Here is a 15,109-nt window from a genome sequence, read left to right on the forward strand (position 1 = left end):
TGTCTGTATCCCAGGGCAACAGCCTTTGGCGTCCTGAATGCTCTCTGTAAGCTGGCGGCAGTTCTTGGCAGCTCTATCTTTGCCAGTTTTGTGGGCATCACCAAAGCCATCCCCATCCTGCTGTCATTTGCTGCGCTGGTCTGCGGCGGTGTGGTGGCCCTCAAACTGCCCGACACGCGAGAGAAAATTCTCCAATGAGGTCACTTGAGGTCCAAAAGTGAAGAGCATTCAAGCCATGATGTTGAAGGCTTGGCAGCACGGATTGACTTTTATTTTTAGTTTTTTTCCCCAATTCCCCGATGGAAGCAATTCACACATTTTCAATAGAAAATGCCATATTATAATCTTCATTTTTTTATGTTGACGATGTGTGTTTTGAAAGGCCTATCAGGCAGTGTGTGATGAGATCCATAGTAGTACATAAGATTGGATTTGCCTTTATTCGTCTCGCAGTGGAGAAACTTTTACATTTCACAGCAGCAAAGTTATGAAAGGAATGAAAGTAGAAAAACAAAATACAGGAGCTGCTGGAAAGGCAGCCACTGTCGCGGCGCCGTTTGAAGTCAAAAGAACAAAAAAAAAAACACGAAAAAACAAATAACATGACAACACAAAGACACAGAGTCATTCATTCTGAGGCACTTTCTGTACCCTCTTTGTTACACTAAGCAGTTCTAGATGAAAGAGGAGAGGATCAAAGCGTCTTTCCACCAGTGGATCAGGGACATCATGGTGGAATGTGCACGTCGACTACAAACTAAATGTTGAAAGCAAACACGCAGCTGTAGCATCCATTGATGAAAAGATTGTCTCACATCTCCTGTCCTATGTGAATCCGCAATTGACCTGACAAAGTTTGGAATTGTCTCTGGCAACAAAATAAGAGTCACTTTTTATTGCGTTGGAAAAAAATTACACCACAGGTATGATGAGCTGACAACCAGTCTGTGTCAGTTCTATTGACTGATACATTTAGGGGAGACTAAACTGTGAAAGTTAAATCAATGGGCCACATTTTTGCAAGTCTACTTAATTTAACAGCCAAATCGGGTCCCCACCTACGCCTGTGGTCAGATATTTGCCAAACAAAACGTATTTAGAACTATCATCGGTTATGTTTTATTCATAGCTTTTTTACATTGATGATTTTGATTTTCTTGCCGGCATGAATAGAGAGGTGTTAATTTGTTAAATATTCATTCAGGTATTTCCTATTTTGTTGTTGATGTATTGAAGAAGATAGACTACCAGTCTGGACTTGTAGTTAATCAATCACAGTGACCGTGCAGGGACAACATACATATTCATTTTTGTGAATGAATTGACCTTAAACCAAATGGATCCATTTGCAGTCCAAATATATTAAGATGAATCTCTTATATTGTCAGTCAAAATACCTTACCCCTTTAAGGGAAAACAATTAAATGTACTACAATTTGAGACATTCTTAAAATGTTGTAATATATCTAATATATCTAATGTGTAATATATCTAAAATCAGAATCAGAATCATCTTTATTGCCAAGTATGTAGAACAGACAAGGAATTTGTTTCTGGTCAAAAACACTGCTTTGATCATCATCAAAAAAATGCAAAGAGGCACTATACAGTTCCATTTGGGCTACTGTTCAAAGAGTTAATGGCTTGGGGGAAGAAGCTGTTTAAATGTCTGCTGGATTTGGTGTGCAAATCTCCCTCAACTTGCACATGCTTATTACATTCCAAGCCACTCCTCGATCTGATGACGCGAAACACACTAACTACACACAAACATGGACACAAGAGCACAACATGTGTGGGTAATGATGTTTTCTTTTCTTTGTAAAATTTTATGTTGATGTGTAATTGTCGCAAGCGGTTCCGTGCCGCAATTGGTCGTCTAAGTGACTAACTGCATGTTTGTCTCATGTTGTATCTCGTTTGTATGGCGTATGCACCTTCAAACCTGCTACGTGCTTCCTCTATAGTTGAAATCATTCACTTGTGTCTGTGCATGACTCAAATGACTTACATGCGCTCAGCATTCCCCAAAGACAAAGTGCAGATGATGCCAAGATTTCAGTCTAAATCCTGGTTTACCTCCACTTGTGGGCAATGTTCCCCCTAATTTTTAATGTGTCTGAGCAGACACACAAGCTACCTGAGCACACTGACGACCACTGTGAGCAACATCAGATGTGTACCTGCTCCGAGACGTGAACTGTACGGCATTATTGGCTGGACACCTGTCACTCATTGAGTTACATTGCAAGATGGTACAACATATATATACAGTAAAGTCTCGTTACATCGATATCGGTGATATTGATAGTACTGCATATTATGATACTATTTTCATTTCCCAGCAAATTTCTAGTCTTGTATGTATAATCAGTTCAGTTTAGTACGATACCGGGTTATTACGATAATCCGGTTACTCCGGTGCCCGTTTCATCTCCCACCAGCCATTTTGCTCTGCTTATATCGATGCAAAAGCAGCTTAAGATGAATAGATATTTGCTTAAGGTTTTCTATGCAGTACCACCATTAGCGATATCTGTATCGTGTCTTGCACTGTGTAGCAGAGCTGCAATAGCATCTGAAACATACTGTTCAACACCAATTTCAACCATGGGAAAACATAAGAATTGTGACCTTGGAACAAAGTACAAGGCAATAGTGGCTGTCGTCATCTCCCACCAGCCATTTTGCCCTGGTTATATCGATACAAAAGCAGTTTAAGATGAATCGATATTTTCTGAAGGGTTTATATACAGTACCACCATTAGCGATATCTGTAACGGTCACACCGTCGGTCACGTGACCAGCTTTTGTGTCTTGCACAGTGTAGCAGAGCTGCAATAGCATCTGAAACATATCATAGTCTTCTTATACAGTATGCAATTGTTGAACACCAATTTCAACCATAGGGAAACGTAAGAATTGTGACTTCGGAATGAAGTACAGGGCAAGCCACTAGGCTGTCGAGGAGAATCCAACAAGGAGCAAATCCTCCATCGCGAAAGAGTTCGACGTGCCGCAGAATACTTTATCAACGTAAGTAATGTAAATGTTGCAGTTTTTGTTTTCCATACATGTATTTAATTGTGTTGTATTCAGATATCTTTATCGCTTGCAATAATCACTGTATCACAGTATGTACATGCTGGTGTTCGTGGTTTCTCTCGTGTGTACAATGTCAACAATGTCAAGTGCTACTCAGAGTCATGATTGCACGAGTGTGTTATGAAAATAATAAATGATGTTTTTATTTAATGCATAAATTTATTTTTCACTTCACTACAGTACAAAAGCATGCTAGCTACGCAATCCATGGGTATAATAATTTAATTTAATGCAGTTCGGCGCAGGATCGGATATATCGATAGTCCGGTTATATCGATATTTTTTCCGACTCGAGAATATCGATATAATGAGACTTTACTGTATATAATTGGTCTAATTAACTAGATTATATATCGGTTCTAAAATTAGATATTGAGTAATGTGTTTGTTTTATTTTATTTTGTGCGCTGTATAGATGTTCTTGTGCGCGATTGCGCACGCGCGCAGTTTAGAGGGAACATTGCCTGTGGGGCTTCAAGGATCTTCTTCTTTTCCTTTCGGCTTTTCCCTTCAAAGCTCGCCACAGCAAATCAGTGTCCTCCATCTTGGGGCTTCAAGGATGATGTCTCAAAACAGTTGTAGCTTTAGATCAACATACTGTACATGTGCTGTCACCAAACCAAAACTTGCACACGAGGGATACAGCTAAGGAATCAATACCATGACATCCCTTTGCTTAAATTCAGTGAACATAAGGGATTAGAGAGCATAACAAAGAATAATAATCCAAACTGAATTCACTAATTTCCACCTGCCACATGAGGTGTTGCTTACCTCTGCGTGTCTGCTTGGCCACCGCAGCACGTGGGACACAATCAACATATATTGACACAATATTACAGCAGCGAAATGCCCACTGTTACCAAGGGCCTTCTCAGAAGATGAAAATATCCAAAACACCCCCAGCAATATCTTACATGTCCTGTCATTCCTTTTGCAACGAAATGAAAATATGGGAATAGTTATGTTGACTCTCGTTACACTACATGTATTTTATTTGGGTTTTCGGGAAAGTAGCCACAAAGTGTGTTCCCTTGGATGGATTCCACATTGTAACCAAAAAGGTTTCTTCAGCCGTCATTTCTACTTCTTTGAAAGTGTCTGACATTTCGCTCCTGATCCGAAGAGCTTCCTCAGCGAACGTCGGCTGAAGAAACATTTTCCTTGATTTACCTCAGATTGTTTTACAAACTATCAAGTATCCAATATGCTTTTTTTCATCGTGGGAAAAAAAGGGGCAAAACAGTACCTGCTGAGAGTGTCTTGTTTTTTTTATGATGTCATGACACCAATAGCCAAATTGCTTTTGACTATGAAATGGTGACAGACAGTATTTATGGCTTACCATATTCATAATTTTCCAACGTCATTAGTTGTGTCTGGTCCAAATAAAAGCAAAGCCCAATGTTTGTTCCAAATGCTTGTGATTGAATTTTTTTTCTTACAATTCATTGGTTGCTCGTGGTTTGATATACAGTATATTGGTTATATTTATTTTGTGTGTATGTGTATGCGTGCGCGTGCGTTTGTGCGTGCGTGTGGGCGTGCCAGTGTGATTGTGTGTGTGTGTGTGTGTGATTATAACTGACTCCCCAGGTTTTTTCGACCTTTCTATTGTAGTCTTATTCCTCAAGTCATGACCACTTGAACGCCTCACACTCGTCTATTGCACATATGCCAACTTGCCCGTTTACCTGTTTGAACATAGCGCTGGGGGTGTACCTGGCTGATCACGCCTGATTTACATTATCCAAAAACACTTCAAATACTTTCAATCGAATGATTAATCTCACTACTTTGTGGCTTCCGTTTTTGCTAAAACTTCGAAATCTCAGAGATATGGCGAGGCCATGAAAATGTGAGGGGAGGGATGTGACTGTTACTAATGTTTATGCCTCAAAATGGTTACACTCGTGAAAGCAAAACAAGCTCATATGTGTTTTCATTCAATGTTGTCAACTCATACCTTGATTATTTTTTGGTATTTTTTTCCGCAATTTTCATGAACATTTGAAAATCCAGAATCCCGGGAAAATACGAAGGTCTATCATCACTGATCAAATACAAAGATCAGATACACAGAATAATAAGATTTCATGGAGAGAGTATGAGCGTGAATGATTTGTGTTTCGGTCAATGAATAAATGAATCTTGTTGAATGGCTGTCGGAGAACTGACAGTTTTGCTTTAATGATCAGATTTGTCATCGCCACCAACACACACACACACACACACACACACACACACACACACACACACACACACACACACACACACACACACACACACACACACACACACACACACACACACACACACGCACGCAGGCACGCACACACACACACTGACAAAAACACTAAGCAAAATTGACACTGCTCTAACACTCAGTCAAAATCTTAAAAAAAGAAACAATTTTAAAATAGCTAATCACGAAAAAAATAAAATGAAAAAAATTAAGGGGATTTAAACAAAGGTGAAGACTTTTTATATCGACTATATGTTACCTTACCCGAGGTTTCAATTTACCTCCTCACAGGAAGAGTTACTTTATCTAGCAAGCAAGTAAGTAACATTCACTTTCTGACACTTTACTAGCCTGTCTGGCTGCTAAACCAGTCAAGGATCTCCTGTTTGTTCTTTTGTAGCCATTTAATATTGGCTCTGGTCCTCTCCAGGGCGTGCTCCACTGCTAGAGTTGCAGAACCAAAGCCAAAGCATGGTGCTCACTCACAAAATCCTCCAGCTACCAGAAGAAACAGAAAAAAATAATTCAGACACATGCATGAAACACATTAACTATTATTGACATTGACAGACCTGTTGTAAGTGGGCAGGTGTGGAAAATCTTGCTGTGACTTCATCAATTATCGCGGCAAAATTGAAGGAGCCCATACTATATCTAGAACACGTTCACCAGGAACAGTTTTAACTATTGCACTTATAAAAATCATGAGCGTTCTCAGTAGATTACTTACTGAGTGAACATATAGTCCCATTGAAGCCTCACAAAGTTCCATGCTAATTCCTGACCCAAACTGTTGCCAGCCACAGCCCCAATAACAAAAGCGGCATCTTGACTGCGAATCATAGATGGCTCTAAAGTGTACGAGAGATATCCGTGAAATCAGGGATTACAGCCATTGAAGACAGATAGATTGACATTTTTATTCAAAGTGTGAATGAGTAGAGTACACTCACCTCGTCAGCAATTGTGTGTTGCTGGTACAAGCAAGGGCAGACATTTGAGCCGATTTGCCTCACTGGCTACAGATGTATTCTTGAACTGGGCCCAGCCAAACTCCCACTCTGCCTTGTCACCAGACGCGATGGCACTGCAGTAGACAGCATCCCGCAGGTGTAGATGGATTCTGTTCAGAGAAATCCATGATGTTCATCTGTTCCAAAAAATATAATATCATGTCGCACACACAAGTTTTGTTGGGGGTTGTCCATCCATTCCTTGAACCATGTGCTGGTCAACCATTGGCAATGTGGTATTCTAGTCCTGCAGGCAATTTGGATGGTATTCCCCTGATTGTACCTGCAGGAAAGAGACGTTATCTGACATTGATCCACTAATCAACTACCCCACAGGTGTCAAAGTCAAGGCCCGGGGGCCAAATCAGGCCCATCACATCATTTTATTTGGCCTGCGACAGCATATCAAATTTGTGAAATTCCATGATGCTTGCTGACGTTCAAACCAAAATTTCAAATTGTCCCATGTCAATGTAACCGGCCTCGGGCCTAGGGGGTACCTGAGTCGGTTCAAACGCGTCACAGGCAGGTAGCACTGTGAACGACGAGGAAAGACGACACGAGACAACCGTGTTAATCAGCTTCACACAACGGCATTTATGACCACTCATCAAAACATCAATTCAGCAATTTCAATATCAGAATACATTCATGTGTAGATCTATACATTCAACATCTATACATTGTATATATCCTCCACATTCGCACATGCTTATGCACGTCTGCCCGCTCGTGTGTGTTGTACTGGGAACTACAATTGACATCCAAAAATCCAAATTCATCAAAGCCACAAAATATTCATCAAAGCCACAAACAAGGTTTCATATCTAGCATCGCCCAATAAGTCCCCAATTACTTTAACATCTTGAGAATGTCTAACACTTATTATTTTGAATACCTGTGAACGACGAGGAAACCGCAATAACAGTCATTATTTATGACTTCAAATTTGAAAAGTAGTTATTCATTAATTTGGTGAGCGCTCTATATGTAATATGTGTAGGAGATTAAATATTCTAATGGCATCCCCAAATTCGTAACGGCCCCTGAGAGGAAACCGCAACTACAATGTGGCCTGCGGCAAAAAAATGTGTTTGACACCCTTTGACTACCCTCTGTTTATCCTCCCTGAAGGTGGCTTGGATTGCAATACTTTTGAGAGTTCTTCAGTCAGTGTTATCTCCTCATCACATCACCATGACTACAGCAGTCTCAAATGCTGTCATTCCAAAGCCAAAAGGTGAGCAAAGTGGCACTGATTTATAGTTATTTATTTATTTATTTATTTATTTATTTATTTATTTATTTATGTATTAAGGGGGCAGAGTTGTATATTAGCCTTAGCTAATATGGGGCTTATTACTTCTATGAAGTAGCATATGTTTAATTTTGATTTTACAAAAGCATGGTACATACTGTTTTGTATATTTTGGGAAAAAATCATGGAACTGTTTTGAATTGTGAGGAAATATATAGTTTCTTCAATGAGCATAATTTTACACAATTGATCTCTAAGAAGCGCTGAATGATAGGGATCAAACAAGCAACACGTATAACTCATGTACATTGGATTTTTACTTTTAAACAAACCACGCTGTCCAACTTGATAGTTGAACAATTTTCCACAAACCACAATAACTAGCAAATGTCAAATATCAACAGTGGTGTCAATGACTCATCATTGATATGGACTCACTAGTACTCTGTGCACACTTGATGCATGGTCCAAAAACTTCAACAGTACACACAGTACAACAGTACAACCTAAAAATATTTCGGCAGCTTTTGAGTTGTTCTCAAAAGTGTGGTAACCTGCCACAATAAACTACAATTAATATAACATACCCACTGGTCTGTGTCTCTTTGTGGAACCTGGATCCAGTCTGATGTGATGTTTTTAAAATACTGGTAAAGAGGGGTGATTAATTTCTTCATGTACTCCTGGAAGTGTTTCAGAAAAGTAATTAAAGTACATTTTGTTTGTGTTGTTTTCCATATTTACAAGGTTGAAAAAAAACCATGACATGTCTCAGTTTTGCTTAAAGGTTACGATTTACGTACCTGCATGGGATGATAGACCTCAGTTTGGTCCAACATAAGGTAATGATAGTGAAAGTTATTCAAAGCGGTCTGCCAAGGATCCTTCAATGATATCAATCACTCATATAAATAAGATGTGATTCTCAGAGCAAGAGAGGCAGAGACGAGTCGAGCTCTACAAAGTAAACAGAAATGTTTCAGTTTGAGTTGTATACGGACTATACGATTTCTAAAATTGTTGAAATGGTAATGCATCTTCTTCCTAGCTTTTACACCTGTTCAGAGTTGCTGTTTTTGGATGATGGATGATGGCATTACTTTAGTTTCTGTGTTGTTTTGCAGGGGGAAAAGTGAATGTCATCCTTGATTTTAATTGGTAGACTGAATGGATTAAAAGAAATAATCCTCTTCGCGTTGTCGTGTGTAACAGCAAAGTACCTGTAAAAGCTTGTAAATGAAGGTGAAAATCACAGACATAATTGAATCTACCTGGCCAGATTGAAGGCATCATCCATCAGCTGGGCTCTGTTTGTTAGTGGAATAACCTGTGCAAGAGATTTTAAAATTCACAAATACAACATAATAGAAATTTTATTTATTCCATGAAAAAGTAAAACCTCAACCACAAAATAATGGTGAAGCATTAAAATCAGACTTTACTGTACCTGATGATCTCTGATAAGCTGAGCCAGAAGTCTTTCCCAGTTTCCTTGATCATAATTCAAAGAATCCACAAGCCACCACTCCTCATCTCCAAGTTTACTTTTAAAAGAGGCAACCCAAGAGAGGACATACAGCAAGGTACATGATTTGCCAGTTTTGTCAGAATAGTTCGAGTGTGTCATGTTAAAAAAAAACATATCTTTCAAGTTCCAAACCGAGAGATTTCATTTTCCCTTCAATATAAGCCAGGCAATCATCCAGAAATCTGAGGTTTTAAGTTTGAATCTTAAAGCAGGCATGCCTGAAAAACCTCAACAAGGAGGCGTCTCAGAGGGATCCTGATGCCACTTCAATCTCGAAGGGACGGCTGAGGCAACTTTTCAGCCGCTTATATCCTTTCAGTCATGACCAACAACTTGTGACCATAGGTGATAATAGGAACATTGATTAGTAATCGAAAGCTTCGCCTTTCGGCTCAGCTCACCTTTTCCTGACAGCGGTGCATTATATGATACAGTGAGGAGGCTCTGTGTTCATCCCCACAAAGGTGCAAATGCCAATTTGTACCCATGTACAAATATATACAACAGAGAGAAAATTATCCCAGTGCTCACACACATTGCACTAGACTTGTAGACACAAAAATAGTGTTAATTAGTGTGACTGGTTCTTTGTCTCTACTGGTGAGCAGTCCGGGCTATACGCAGCCGGTCACTATAAGGCAGCTGTGAGCTGAATGAGAACAAGGGCTCCAGAGAATGGATGGAAGAATGACACCTTATGATTGTGGTCTATGAAGTGAAGTCAAATGATATGTAACACGTGTGTGTCGTTGCCCTATAAACCATTGTTTGTACTATATTTGTGGTTTTCTCCGGGTCCTCCAGTTTCCTCCCACATTCCAAAAACATGCATGGCACGCAGATTGAACACTCCAAATTGGCCCAAGGTGTGAGTGTTAGAGTGACTGTCGTGTGTCTTTGTGTGCAATTGGCTGGCAACCAATTCAGGTTGTCCCCCGCCTCGTACCCGAAGACGGCTTGCAATAGGCTGCAGCACCCCCCACGACATAGATGGATGGATGGATGGATGGATGGATGGATGGATGGATGGATGGATGGATGGATGGAAATATCTGTTTTTTTCATCAGCCACCAGATATCTTTTTGGACCTCGCCAGACTTCATCCAATTAATTGGAATCAACCACTCATAGCTGTTGAATTCAGGATAAAAGCAAATTAGATCACATAAAATAATTAGCATCAAATATTGAGCACTAGATCTTTTTTTTTTTTTTAAGGCATACTTATATGGGGATTCCACCGACACTTTGGACTGAGCGTCCAGTAAAAATTGTTTCTGAGTCACTTTTCCTGTGACAGTATCTATCTTAACGACAGGGAAGCCCATATGGAGTACTCAACGATTCATGATGTCAGGAACTCCACGAGGAAGAATCAGATTGTTGGCTTCCACTACCTATTGAGAGAGACTGCATTCGTGTTATTAGCGCACGTGCGATAGATGGCAAAAACTGTTGCACCCTGATTTTTATTCAGGGACAAGACTTGCTATTTTCTCAAGATCAGTCTAAGCCAGGGGTGTCAAAATCATTTTTTGGCCCACATTGTAGTTATGGTTTCCTCTCGAGGGCCATTATGAATTTGGGAAGCCATTAGAATGTTTAATCCCCTCCACATATTACATATAGAGCGCACAACAAATGAATGAATAACTAGTTTTCAAATCTGCAGTCAAGAATAATGACTGATTGTGGTTTACGTCCAAAAATATGACATTTTGGTTAGGATTTTAGTAAGCATTATGGAAGTTTGATTTGCTTTCGCGGGCCGAAAAAAATGATGTGGCGGGCCGGATTTGGCCCCCGGGCCTTGACTTTGACACCTGTGGTCTAAGCCAACCTGGGCTCTCTGGCCCTAACAAAAGTGTACCTTTTCACAGATGCCCGATGGCTGAAAGTCAGTCTACACTTGCTCGTACCATGTCGAAACACTATTAGTCAGTCGAAGGCAACTTTTGTGACTTTCACTGGGGCAAAGACATGGTGGATGTCACATCTATTTTAATCGTAAAAATGTGAACAGTGGGCATCCAACCGCATAAATCAGTGGTTCTCAACCACTAGTGACTTCGCTACGCTTTTGTCAGGCTATGAGTACCCCATCTTCAAACACGATGATTCTCACAAAGAACTATATGATTAAAAAAATAAGATTCAGGCCCGCTAAAGCGGCTTTACTTTTTTTATTCATCAGTGTTGCTGAGCCACATATTATTGTCTCCCCAAGGAAAAAAAGTCATAGAGCAACCAGACCATTTTATTGATTGGCTAATGGAAGGACGATTTAAATGTAATCTTGGAAATAAATTACATGTTTCTCTGCACCCCCTGCAATGTGCTTGCATATCCCAACCCTAGTTGGGAAATACTGCTCCAAATAACAGTAGGAATCAATTGATCGAGCAAATTATTATTGTTACTGTCATTAAAATGAAATGGCCTTAACTGGAGCGACACCAATTTTTGATGGGGCTACCGTTCCTGTCTGACACATACATAGCAGTCAGTGGTGGGGAACGCCAAGCCGGATTTATGGCTGACAGAACAAGAGCCTAAAGGATTTACCTTGTTTTTAAGTGATCCGGTCTCCATCAATATATATGTTTGCATTCACCTCGTCATAACAAAGTCACACATTCAAGGTTTTGTGTTTGTGTGTGTATTTTTTCCTGCATTTCACACTACTTCTACAGTACATACATTCACTTGTGCGTTTTGACATCAACTTGTAGTTGAAGACCTAAGAGGTGAACTCTAGTTTAATCTCCGGTGAAAAATAAGCAACAGCAGATTTAATACAATCTTTGTGATAAAGGAAATAAAAGCAATGTAAACTCATTACCATTTGTAAATTGACCCAGAGATCATTTCCTATTGTGTTACTGTAGGTAAAGTGGCTCAGATATTTCTGGAGAAAAAAAGACAAGTGATTGATGGTGCATTAGGTTTGCAATTTGTTTGTGCGTTGTGGAAAATAATGCTAATTGTGATTTATCAGCAAAATTGCTGAAGCAAAAATAATGAATAGAGATATGTTGCAGCAAGACGGCGTACGTTGAGTCCTTGGACAAACACAGGCTCTGAGAGGAAACCAGACAACATTCTCAAAACTGCTGCACCCTGAGGAACCAGAAATGAACAGCGACAATGAATAAAACAATACAGATACTGATCAAATGATTATGAAAATTGTTATGCTCACGTTCCTACAAAGCAAAGAATCATGAAAAATAATAGTACTCAACTTACTGTTCGCGTGATCACTCATTAAATTGATAAATTGTTAAATTGATCAATTATTAAATTGATGCTAGATGATTTTTTTAATAAAGCTTCAATGGTCACAGTCTTCGACATACACTAAAATCAAAAGCAAAGGTCCAATTAATCGTAGTCAACAGCCTGTTCAAAACAAAGTCAAGATCAGGGGTGTCCACACTTTTTTAACCAAAGATTTACTTTTCGATCAACCAGCCTCACGCGATCAACACATTATGGCGCAGGGGTGTGGCAGCTCCATAACTAGCAGACAATGAAAAAAATGTGTCTTTTAATCCAGAGATGGGCACTGAACACTATTTTTCTGCTCCGTCTTCTGTCCACAACCTACGTCTTCTTCCGTCATTGTCCCACTGTCCTTATACCTTAAATAATGGTAATTCTACTCTCTGTTATTGTCCTTTTAAAGCTTTTCTACTCTTACATTTCACCAGTACATAAAAAAATCTCCATGAGAGGCTAGCTTTCAGCGGGACGGGACAAGAAGTGCAACGGACGACAGGTTTGGATACAAACAAAAGGTTTTAATCAAGGGTTCCAGGGGGAATTCACAAGCAACAAAGGTTTGAATAGTGTCTCTTCCAATACTTATCAAAATAAAGTCTCTTCTGATACTTGAATCCAAATAAAGTCTCTTCTGCTACTTAAATCCAAATAAAGTCTCTTTTGATACTTAAATCCAAATAAAGTCTCTTCTGAGGTAAAACTGAAGACGGAGTTCTTTACAAGAGTCTCTAGGCCTCACCCCTCTTGACGTCCTCATCATGTAGCCTAGCCACCTTAGCTAGGTTCAAATCCAGTTTCCAGTCGTGTGGTCCCAACTGGCAATGAGTTCCACGCAGCAATCAACTTCTCCACAGAGCACAGCAATCGAGCTTGTCTTTCCCCAAGCTGCACACTCAGAGGCTCTCTGCCTTAAGAGCCCTGCTTTCCAATCAAGCCCTGATCAGCTGCAGGTGTGTGGGTTCAATTGCTGCCTTCCACCAGGTGGGGCCAAGACTCTCTCTGGGTGGAGCCATCTTAGGGGGATGTATTTGCCCTCCAGGACACAGCCTCTCGTGACATCACAATACATAAAAAGACATAACATTCGATCTGAATGCCAGTACTTTGGTTGGATACCTGGGGTATATTGTTGACAACCTGTTGTGGTTGCAGGATAACTAAAATGTATTTTTACTTTATTTATGTTCTTATACTTCTGGTGTGATTTATGTAGAATAAACATGTACCTTATACTTTATCTCCACTGGGGAATGCTGCTTGGTACAGTTAAGAGAGTTTTTATTCTTCCTGGGTTTATATAATGTTACCTTCAGCCAAGAAATTACTTATTTTATATTTATTTGTTTGAATCCTGTTTAGTGTGTGTGTGTGCGTGTGCGTGTGCGTGTGCGTGTGTGTGTGTGTGTGTGTTTACCTATCGCTGCTAATGAGGGACGCAAAACGTGACGGGAGAAGACCACTGGAGATTCTCCGTGAGCATTATTCTGGAAAGGACAAACCACAGGTGTTGAGTTTGTATTGTGAACTTTCCGCACTCCGAAAAGGCCGCTATGAGACAGTCACGGACTATGTTATCCGAGCAGAGACTGTATTCACCTCATTAAGAAGAGCAGAAGAGCACATTAGCGATGGGCTTCAGATAGCCATGGTGCTAATAGGGCTTCCTAACTCTTACAAACTGTTCATTGTGCACGTCACCCAAACTAATGAAAGCATGACTTTCGGCGAGTTCAAAACTAAGTTACGAAGTTTTGACAGGACCGAAAAGTATGGAAAAGGTGACCAGAGTGCCAACGAAGACAATGTAATGAAAACCAGCGGGACTACAAGACTGCATGGGAGAGGAAGGAAAATTGACATGGCTGATGTCAAGTGCTACACCTGCGGTATAAGAGGGCACATAGCCAGGACATGTCCTCACACTTCCCAGCCGAGAAGAGAGGAAAGAAGGTGGGACACGCCACATCAAGGTCGACGCGGTCGAGGACGAGGCCACGACGTCATGAAGGGAGCTGCTGACGAGATCGAGTCAGAGCAAACATCTTTATTCTTCAATCTAAATGACCATCCGACACAAAGTGGAAACAAGAAGGGCTTTATGGTCGACAGTGGCGCCACAGCACATATGGTCAACAACGCCACAAAGTTCAAAACAGTCGACAAGAGCTTCAAACCAGAGGACCACATCATGGAGCTCTCAGACGGAACCAAGGTGAGCGGGAAGGCAAAGATGAGAGGAGAGGCTGAGATCTACTTGCTGGACAGCGAGGAACGACACATGAAGACGAGACCAAAGCAAGCGCTCTACATCCCATCATTTCCGCAGAATATCTTCTCCGTCCACAGCGAGTGGAGCAGGTCCGCTTCAAAGGCGGTGATGAGTGATGACTGGTTAGTCCACAGTGATGGGACCAAATTCTAAATCGATGTGTATGGTAGGCTGTATTACCTAAACACAATGGAAGAGGAAAATGTTGATGAAGCGTATGGTTGTCATGATATACAAACTTTTTAAAGTTTTATTAAGGCAAAGGCTGACACGAAAAAGGCTACAGAAAAATTCATAGCCGATGTAGCCCCATATAGAAAAATAAAATGCATCCGATCCGACAATGGCATATAGTTCATTGGGCAAGAGTATTTGAGATGTTTAGATGCATGCTGTTGGAAAGTA

At 40.4% G+C, this 15,109-nt stretch overlaps 1 protein-coding gene and 1 pseudogene across 2 annotated transcripts in view; one reads left to right on the forward strand and one right to left on the reverse strand.

Moving 5' to 3' along the window:
* The window catches only part of LOC148898358 (synaptic vesicle glycoprotein 2B-like), a 37,696-nt gene extending 33,157 nt beyond the window's left edge, over nucleotides 1–4,539 (forward strand). For both annotated transcript variants that reach the window (XM_088997527.1, XM_088997528.1), the window contains one exon: nucleotides 15–4,539. In XM_088997527.1, the coding sequence (XP_088853653.1) occupies nucleotides 15–198 (184 nt within the window). In that variant the 3' untranslated portion in view covers nucleotides 199–4,539. The remainder of the gene's footprint in view (nucleotides 1–14) is intronic.
* A 1,157-nt stretch (nucleotides 4,540–5,696) lies between these two features.
* LOC148898359 (aminopeptidase N-like) lies at nucleotides 5,697–8,460 on the reverse strand (annotated as a pseudogene).
* Nucleotides 8,461–15,109: the final 6,649 nt, after the last annotated feature.

This window comes from Hippocampus bargibanti, linkage group LG05, assembly GCF_051943395.1.
Source record: "Hippocampus bargibanti isolate YZ-2025 linkage group LG05, ASM5194339v1, whole genome shotgun sequence".
Classification (NCBI taxonomy): Eukaryota; Metazoa; Chordata; class Actinopteri; order Syngnathiformes; family Syngnathidae; genus Hippocampus; species Hippocampus bargibanti.